Raw genomic sequence first — 10,232 nt, 5'->3', positions numbered from 1 at the left:
AAGATTCCACCAACCCTCACACCACCTCATACACCGATTCTGTGGCTTATCGCACCCTCTACCTCAAGACTCAGCCTTCAAACCACTCTCAGATGATCTGCATCATCTTCGAATCAACCTCGACACGCTATTGACAGCAAGAGTGATCTCTCCTAGTCAACCTCACATCAACAACTCTCTCACCCACCTTTAGGAGCACCTGGATATCTCCTTCATCGAGATTGAACTTCAACAACCTCACCTTTCTCTCCCTTCAAAGCTATCAATACCTACCTCATGAATCACTCATACCTGGTCTATTAGTGTATCTTACATCACTACCTCTCAAACACCTCACCTTTATCTCATCTCGACTTACAACCTCTCCTACATTCTTTCAAAGCTGTCCTCAACAACCTGAACTACAATTCACTTCGAATTCACGTCACGGGTTAACTGGATTACCAGGCCTCCTTCATACTCCTCAGGCTCATCCACCAATTGATTCACCCTCTCAGGACTATCTCAACCATCTCATGGGTCTGCTCATCCTCTCAAATGTTACCAGATGACTCTGCTCAATCTCATTGTGGCGATATCGATCTTCAGGCTCTCAATTGATGCACTGACCACCTCACATGACTTCAGTCTATCCCAGCTTCACCATCAACGTCCTTGGATCAATCACACCTACCAACTGACAGTGTTCAACCTCCTACATCTGATTCGATCACTCAATTGGAACTATAACATCCTTCTATTCCTCTACAATCTTAATACACGGACTGTATCATCAAGACCTGGTCAAACCTCTAGCCTCACGGTTCTCTGTCTTGAGCTTATCTCCTCTTCATCTTCATTCGATTCATCTTGCCAAGCTTTCTGCGATAGAGTCTCAAGAACGTCTACCTTGCCCCAATCAACCATGTCTTCACCTCTTTTGATAACTCCTACGCTGGATGATCCTTGGCTTTACTTCAAAAAGTTACCTACGTCCGATTACTTCTCACCTTTGCTATTTAAAGGACCACTTCTGGTGAGTCTCTTCTGTTTCCTCATCGTCTCATCATCCTAGACGTTCTGATTAGCCTTCTGTTTATTCATAAATAAGCTGATTAACCTTCATCCTTACTCTTTAACACCATACTCGATTTACCAGTCCTTCAAAGACCTTCTGCTTCAAACAACATCTCTTGTGTTTACTTTATTATCTCGATCAATCAATTATTTTACCTTAGTTCTTTCTCAGCACTCATCTGAGCCTTTCAGTCTTAACAGACCACTTCTACTTCAAACTATCAGACTCGTACACTCAGAGTATGTCTTCTCTTAGATTCATCCTGACTCTATGTTGGTTTTCTTTACTAACCTCTGTCTCCTTTCCTCTGACTATCTACCTAGAATGGTTTTGTCCACCCCATCTTCCTTGAAGAGTTCAACTCAACGAAACAAAACCCGTAAGGTAGCCCGATTGTCCTTGACGACTCCTCAAGCTGCAGCTTCTTTAGAAACTCCTACGAATCCTCCGGCTGTGCTTCAACCTGATTAGGCTATGGCCTCTCCAACTGGCGATCCTGTACCAACTTTGCCTGCTCAAGACTTACTTGATGAGGCGGTCAACACCCCTCTCGTGCCGGTAGTGTCCTCAAAGCGCCCTCCTCCCAGTTCTGATCTGTCCTCTGTCGACTCTGACGACGAAACCGGCACCTCCTCCTCTGAAGAAGAGGCTTTGGAATATGCTCAAGAAGATCAGCCCAACTTCCAACCCTCCACTCAACCTGCTACTCAGACCTTCCCATCTAAGGTCATTGACCTTACCGGTGAAAGTTCTGTCTTACTGACTTCTGCTTTTCCCTATCGTAAGCTAGCCTCCTCTTGTTCTATATTTAGAACTTCTGTTCTGACCTTGGAATCTCTTCTCCCTTCTGTCATCTCTAGCCTTGCCTGGAGGTCTTGTCTTACAAGCCGCCTCTCCAGTCACGGATACCCCTAAGCACGGCCTTGCGCCAACCACGAGCCTACCGTACGAGCTTCGAGCCTGGTGGAGTTATTACCACAAGGACCACGTCACCCCTCTTGACACCACCCTTTGGGGTATGGTAACTGTTCTCAGCAACAACTCACGTCTCAATGACAATGAGGTGATTGACGCTCTCCTTGCTAACTACATCAACTACTGCTCCATCATCGATGGGCCTGGAGAGTCACGCTATTGTCTCATTCGATTCAAGTCTGTTCAAGCACGAATCGGCCTCCTTCAACGTCGACGCAACCTTCAATACGGCGTGTTGGCTCAAATCACTGGGCCTACCCGATCATCCTTGATCATCTTCAACCTGGCCCCTATTACAGGTCCCTCTCCCAGCATTTCTAGCTTTCTGGTAGGAGCCACCTCTATCCCTTTTCACCTCCACCATCGCGGGATTCAACAAGAGCTCTTTGGCGGCCTATGGACGCAAAAGCTCACCAAACCACTCGGTATCATGGAGTTCAGAGAGATCGGCACGACTCCCACCTTCACCCATAAGTCCGCTCAAATCGTTGAGATTGTCATCAAACCTTCCTTTGTCCCAGCTTGGCTTGCGATGCTCAGTAACTCCACCAAGACTCTCCCCTTAACCGGCTGGGACTCACGTGGTCGACCAGTCACCCGCGTCTACACTCTCGTTGGAGTTTTCTGCCTCTATGCCCCTCCTGTGGCACAACTGCTGCTCAAGGTGAGCATCGTCCGGTCTGTCCCTACATCACCATCAAGGATGGACTCTTCCATAACCTCAATGCCCTCAAGACCGCTCAATCTGGCACTTCCACTCAAGAAACTGAGGCTACCTTAGTTGACATCGACGGACAAGCTTCGATTGAACGCCTTGGAGCATTCACTCGTGTCAACTAAAGGCTTTTACCTTCTTACTCCTAAGTAAGTCTCTATTACTTTTCTTCTTAGTTATGACCTTTACTAACCTTCCTTCCTCCTGCTTTATCTACTAGATACATCTCGAATCTACATCAAAAGATGTGCACAAGACCCGCTTCGAACCTTTCCAGCCTTGTCACGCGCCTTTCTAACTTTCTTCTATGTTGTTGTCCTTTCTTTTTTCGCAGGACTGAGTCCTTAACCTTTCTTCTTGCCTAAAGGGCACTTGTCCTGAATTGCAACCTTGTATCTGTCCTGTTCTTGTTATCTCTACCTTGATGTGCTACTTATACACGCTTGTCTCAAATAACTTGTCTGTTTCACTTTATCTTAAGTCCACTGCTCAGAGCTATCAATGTCTCTACTGTACATAGGACGTCAAAATGATTAAAATCCAATAAAAAATCTTATGTCTTTGTCTTTAACACTCAAAACCGTGCCTTGAGCCACTTTGCCCAAACTTGCCTACCTTTGCAAATTTTCCTTCTAAGTTCTGAGTATTAAACTTCAATCAAATAACGCAACTGACTTCTTTGAACTTAGCAAGTTCCTCAGACTTGAAAATCTTCACACTTTACTTAAACATCCGGTTTCTTCAAAAGAATCTTCCTTGAGAAACTTTAACTTCATCTTTGACTTGTTGAAATATGTATTTTGACACACTTACCTTGTACAACTTATTGCTAACACACGCTCTCATTGATTGTAAACTCAACCTTTTACTAAACAGTTCTTTCAGAGAACTGCCACGTAAAACAATAATCCTCAAACTAAACTTTGCAAAACGTGGTAACACTTGTTCATGCAAACACAGGAACCCTTCTTTGACCTGATCTTCATGTTCAAACATCAGAATTGAAGACCACTGTGACGTCTTAACTAAATGTTACACTTGTGTACTGTCAATGTGTATTACTATTGGTCTTTAACCCTAACTACACACCCCATGATTCGTACGTACCATTGTCCGTCTCACACAACTAAACCTACGCTAGGACTTATAAAAGACCTTCAAGACGTCTCTTAAAAACAGACAACTCATCATACGTCCCTCCACACGTCTCTTCTCCATATGTCCTTTGCTGGACTTGTCATCAATATGAGACATGTTTGCGTACAACTAAACTAATCACACCTCCTCACACGCCGGGTACTCCACAGTATCAGAATGCTACACGTCTTCACTGTAAGGATGGACTTGGAAATCTCACACCTCACCGCAATATGAGGACTCAACCACACTACGTAAATTCAGGTCTTGTAACTACTCTTTGAGTTTGGCATCCATCCACCTGTTGATCACGGCAAGATTACACCTCAATTACATCAAAAGGCACATATACACCACTTCAAAAGACAATGCTTTGATATTTGCTCACCACAGATAACCTGATAGTCCGCACTGGATGTCTCACACGGTTTGTGAAGGGGTTACCCGCAATACGTAAATAACCCCTTCCCCTCCTAACAGCCGTGAGCGGGCTTTAACTGTCTTACCCAAATGCAACAATGAAAAGAACATCCTCTGAACAATGTTGTCCGGGATTGGGTGGAATGGGCCCCGGCCCCGAGATGGTTGTGGAGGGACCAGTCTCGTACAGTGAATTGCCTCCGCCAGAAGTGATCTGTCCGTCCAGGGACACTTCTGGGACTAAAGCTACTGTGGAAACTGACACTCCTTGCTCCCCGAAGGATGATGTGTTGGTCAATAAAGTTACTTTGGGGGTTGGTCTTTCTTTGGCTCCCCAGGGAGAAAGGCTAACTGATGTTACTGGCGGAACCCAACCTCAAGGATCCATGAGAATGGTCCAAACCTCACAACCACTAGGTCACCCTAATGATGAAGTAATTTGTACTTCCTCGCAACCTACTGAACAAAATGTTCTCCCACCTTCTGATAACACCAATCAGACTCATACGTACCTTGAAAAAGGTAAATGGAAGGCAACTACAGCCTCTACTTCTACCTCTACCCGCCCAAGATATCCACGAATTGTGGACGAATCGACAACGATCTTTGAAAGACGTGTACCTAAACCTAAAGAGGACACCATTATACAAAATGGTAGAACCTACCGAAGGGGTCCTTATAATAAGGATACCAAACTCACCGGCAAAGAAATGCGTGCCCGACGCCTTGAGATGCAGACCAAAAAGGCCATCTCCGAACGAAAACAACGTCGAATTGACACCCACTACGAACACCACATCATCAAAGTAGGCAAAAAGAAACGCCCCTACTTTCGCAGTGACATTGGAAATATAATCCGTCACTCAGACGAACCTCCAAATGACGAAGGTCATGCTACAACTACAACTGATACACCAATTGTACCTCCCGCTGACGCAAATGCGCACTCAACAAGAACCGTGGCAAGCGAATCCTTGCCAGGCCGACCCCTACGGGGTGTCAATGCTGGGATGCTCACCAGTGCAGCGCTTTTTGACAAACTCAAATCCAACACTACAACCTCTCGTGATGCGAACCAAGTTCGTCAACACTCTTCAGCACCGGATTCCACTATGGAAGACGGTACCACTTCATCACCACTTGGTGAACACTCCGCAACTGCTACTCAAAGTAGTCTTGCCAATGCTCGGACAAACCGGACACCGTCTGCAGAGGGAAGCCACCATGAACCCTCCTACGCCTTGGGGGTAAAGAGAAATCTTACTACATCTCCACGTACACTACAAAGCAACTCGTCCCTTACTTGTAAAAAGGGCGTTAGACAAGCTGAGATCAAACATAATCTCAAACACTCAGTGAAATTCACTCTCAACAACACTGGCAACTGTACAAGTGTTGACGTCTGGACAGTCTTAAGACAAAGACTGACTCCTGCCCAATGCCAAAAGGTGGTGGGCGTCATGAAGAGGAGTAATCCTTTCCAACAACCTGCATTTTACCTTTGTGTCTCACCCGACATTGCGCATGGGTTCATCAAAATGATGCAACTCACCCCTTGTGAACGCCCTCCGGGTATTCCCCTATTCTTCTGCAGACGCACAAAGAAACCCAAACGTGGTAATCCAAGTACCACCAACTGCTTCAGCATTGCCAAATGGCGTGTTAATCTCTACAAAGAATATCGTGATGATGTTCCAGACTTCAATGTCTCTATCACTAAACCTCCAGAAGGTACCTCTACGCCTCCTGGGTACACCTCTCTCCTTGCTTGGAACGCCAATGGCTTCAATAAGAAAGCTCCCCTTCTTGCTACCCTTGCGGAGCAAGTCACTTCCGGTGTCATAGTCATCGGTGAACATCGTTGCACCAATATGCGCTACGAACCGAAACTTGATGGTTACCGAACCTACTCTCATCCAGCCGGACCTGGCTTCTATGGACTCTGTATGATGGTCCGCAATGACATAGTTGCTTATGAAAAACCTATGCCCGATCCACAGTTACAACACTTGGTTGTCACACACCTTGAGCCAGACAGTCTCTGGCACATCTTTGGAGTTTACCTTCAATCAGGTTCTAACAAAGGACAACACCGCAAGACTCAACTCAAACCTGTTTGGGACAAAGTCAATGCTCTTCTGGATTCAGACCCCAACTGCAAAATCGCCATTGGAGGTGATTTCAACATGACCTCTATTCCCTTATCTCAGGCGGCACTGAGACACACTGGTGGACGCATGAGCATCAAGGAATGCAGCGGTTCCAATCTGACACGCCTCATCAAAAGAGGTACACCACGGAGTGGTCTGGCCCATCTGCAGACTGGGACGGAGGCCGTCTGCAGACGGGCCTTTTTTTATATAGTCACGGACCGTCTGCAGGTAGGCGCTGGTCCCACCGTATGCAGACAGCCTTTCAAATATCACCTGTAGCCAGCCTTCAGATTGACCGAAGACGAGATGTGGAGGGTTGACAGGCCGTCTGTGACCTACTCAAGGCTACTCACAGGCACTTTGGAGGCTCAACAGAAAGCCAGTGAAATTGCTGCCAGCCTTGAAATTTAGCTAGCAGACAATCGTTTCAAACGATTCAAATGCGATCAATTTATTGATGACATTAAAAGTTTGATCATATATGTACAGATGTGACAATATAGTATAATGAGCATGATATGAAGATACAAATCTTTTGCTAAACAAAGAACATGAAATTATGAAATGGTGCCGCCAATACCTTGATTATATATCTGCAATAACTGAAAATTAGACCTAGACTCGCAAATGATCATGGCTCCGTTGATGTACTTGATATCCAATTACTCATATTTGCTAGTGATGTAGAACGTTATAAAAATTGAAACGATTGGTGCTAATAATAAAGGTCCACCAGCTTTTGTCACAATTTTTCAAAAGAGAAGAATACAATCAATTATTGAAGTCAGTTTTCCTAGATTTGACAGAATGAGAGGCAATTGACCATGTTTTGAAATCATTCAATTATTGATTTATGAAACATCATTATTGTTATCATTGATCAAATTAGATTTCAACAAAAAGAGTGATCATGATTTGTGAGTTGGATAGCTTGGATTTCATAAAACTCGTACTCATTTATGATGAATATTTCAGGTTTTGATATTTGATCCTGGTAATCTCAAGATTGATATTGACCTGATATTTCAAGCCTGTTATCGAAAATATCAAAAACGAATTAACCATATTGAGCTCCTGTTTTCACAAATAACAAAAACAAATTTGATTAGTGACTATGTTGAGTTTCTGATTTCAAAAACAACAAACACAAATCTGATTAGCGACTATGTTGAGTTTGTTTTTGGTTTCTTACATGGATAATTATTTAGCAATAAGGTGGAGATTCAGTATGTCAATCTACCAATCCGATATACCTGAACGTATCAGATGATGAAAATGATGTAAGAGTGCAAAAGGCAAATGAGGGACAAACCATTGTTGAAAGTGACCGATGGGCCGAGTTGACGTTTACACCACCTGATCTTGTAATGTTAATCTTCTCTTCGATCTCGAGTGATTTCAGATAATCAAACTCAGGTTCATGAGATTGGAACTCAGTATAAAACTTGTATTCTCATCCCTTCTTGCCAGACTGTTAAACACCATGATCGATCGAGTTCAGAAGATTCAAGGTTATCGTTACCCATGAAGATCAATGAGACAGATATGATTTTAATCTGTTCTGAAGACTTACCTCATTACACTCAAAGAGTACTAATTGATCACCTTTTTCACCCGTAGCGAAATATCCACCTGTGTGATCGAATTTGACAGTCAAGAGGATATCTGCTTCGGTGATACCTTCAACTTCTCCATTGTCACTTTAATGATCAAATTGATTGTTAGGAGTTAGCAAAATCAAAGTGATGATGAGAAAAAAGGTTGTGAATATCAGTCAAAAGCATTTTTCATGAAAAGTCTGAATGATCGTGAGATCTCAAAGGATGTCCTTCGATGATAAGTATTCTTAAATGGTGTGAATGAAGATGAGACTTGATTTGATTGATTGGATTGATTTGATGATGATGAGATTGAAAGTATGAAGTTGTTGATGATGATGATGTTGAGTTGAGATGGATTTGATGAAATTGAAGTGGTTGAGAATGGTTTTGAGGAATCAATCGGTTGGTTGTTTGGTTTGTTGAGTGATGTCATGATTCGAAGTTGAGGTCAAGTTCAGTTAAAGCTTTATCAAATTTGACCTTATAATAAAAGATTTTATTACAAGGAAGAACAGTCTGGCAGACGTCTCACAGGCACTCGCCCACCCTTTTGCAGACTTAACTACGCAGACCAGCTGCAGTCAGACTACCAACGGTACTCAATTGGCCTGCAGCTGGTATGTAGCCGGTTCTCACAGACCATTTTCAGGCCTCTTACAGGCCACTTTCAGGCCATTTCCCGGCCATTTCACGACCCCGACGACACTCAGACCTCACCGACGCTTTTTCTGCTCAAGAACCACTCCGTGGTGTAGACCGAATGACATTGACCATTGGCTGATCTCACCCGCATTACAGGATCTCACCTGTAAGACCAAAGTCAGTCGACAAATGTCACTTCAATACGACGGTGTGAGTGATCACGCCGCCATCAGCATGAAAATTCGAAAGAAATTTGAAAAACCTACTCCTCCCGCTCTTAAGTGGGACCTGAAACTGCTGCGCGGACACGCAACAGATATCCTTACGGACGGGGCTTGGAAAACATTCCCCGCATCAGGTACTCTCAAAGAGAAAAATACTGCCTGGATCTCTAATCTTGTAGAGTCCTCCACCAAATGGGGTGCCATAAAATTTGCGAAACCTCCTTGAACCGTCCACTTCCCTAGGAAAGTGGCCAACCTCAGCAAAAATGCCAGAAAGACAAAGGCAATCTACCAGGCGGCCTTAGAAAAAAGGACCCCACTTGAAGAACTCACTAAACTCACCAACTACGCTGAAAAGGCGGGAAGACTCGCACAAACTGCTGTAAAGAAATTTGAAACCTTGCAGGCAAAGAAAAGGGCCGCACAAACTACCAAACATCTTGTTGAGAATAAGATGCTTGACTTCCATGCGGCTATCAACGCCGCACTTCCAGACCACTTAGGCAAACGTAAAAGCCACCCAATGCCCTGCAAAAATAGCAAAGGGGACATCTGTGTCACTAATAAAGACATTGCACAAGCTGAATATGAACATTTTAGCACTCTCTCCCGTGACAAAACCGGGGTTTCACAGGATCCCACTTATTGGGAGAACCTCACTTGTGATGACAAGAAAATGAAAAAATTACCTATAGGTAAACCTATCACCTCTCAAGAATTCCTCACAGCCTGTAGCAGGCTTAACAAAAATGCAGCACGTGGAGATGACAACGTGCCACCCGTCATATTCAAGGAAATCTTGAAACTTGAGAGAGCCCAACATGTTGGCTCTCACCCTAAATCCAAAAAGGATGACAAGAAGAAAACTAAAAGACCTAAACTCTGTTATGATACTGTCTAAGGTAGTCAAGTCCATCCCGATTAGGAAATCAAACGCTACAGTATTAGGTCTGAATTCAGGTATCTTCAAGTCGTGTAGAATGTTTCCCTTTTGGGAACATTATTTGTGTGTGGGCTTCATCAAAATGGTTGTGTACGCGTGTCTAGTCTGTATCTGTGTATCCCCTTGCTTCAGGGTGAAAATTGTGTGCGATTCAGTTTCTCTCTTATATACCCAGGGTCTCTCAAGCTCCTTGTTCCCCCCTCATCGTGTGGAACTTGGAAGCTTAGAGTACGCACCTTATTTTCTATTTTTTTCTCTTTTCATATTTCACTTCTTGGATGAGTGCTCATGTGTCACGATAGACCTCCCTACCACTCTTTCCTCCTGCTCACTTGCAGGTAAGGCGTCGACTTTCTCCGCCAGTC

The 10,232-nt window shown here is 44.0% G+C and overlaps 2 protein-coding genes across 2 annotated transcripts; both read left to right on the top strand.

Moving 5' to 3' along the window:
- Nucleotides 1-904: 904 nt before the first annotated feature.
- On the top strand, nt 905-2,872 carry MELLADRAFT_69828 (uncharacterized protein; the record flags this gene model as incomplete). The annotated part of the gene is made up of 5 exons (XM_007418967.1): nt 905-1,015; nt 1,282-1,296; nt 1,529-1,838; nt 1,918-2,696; nt 2,735-2,872. The coding sequence occupies 5 exons, from the start codon at nt 905-907 to the stop codon at nt 2,870-2,872; spliced, it is 1,353 nt and encodes a 450-aa protein (XP_007419029.1).
- Nucleotides 2,873-4,447: 1,575 nt separating this feature from the next.
- Nucleotides 4,448-5,555, top strand: MELLADRAFT_84526 (uncharacterized protein; the record flags this gene model as incomplete). The annotated part of the gene is made up of 2 exons (XM_007418968.1): nt 4,448-5,383; nt 5,424-5,555. 2 exons carry the CDS (start codon nt 4,448-4,450, stop codon nt 5,553-5,555), a joined length of 1,068 nt encoding a protein of 355 aa, XP_007419030.1.
- Between the last annotated feature and the right edge of the window lie 4,677 nt (nt 5,556-10,232).

This window comes from Melampsora larici-populina (genome assembly GCF_000204055.1).
Source record: "Melampsora larici-populina 98AG31 unplaced genomic scaffold MELLAscaffold_116, whole genome shotgun sequence".
NCBI lineage: Eukaryota > Fungi > Basidiomycota > Pucciniomycetes > Pucciniales > Melampsoraceae > Melampsora > Melampsora laricis-populina.
This window is presented reverse-complemented; position numbering and strand designations above follow the sequence as displayed.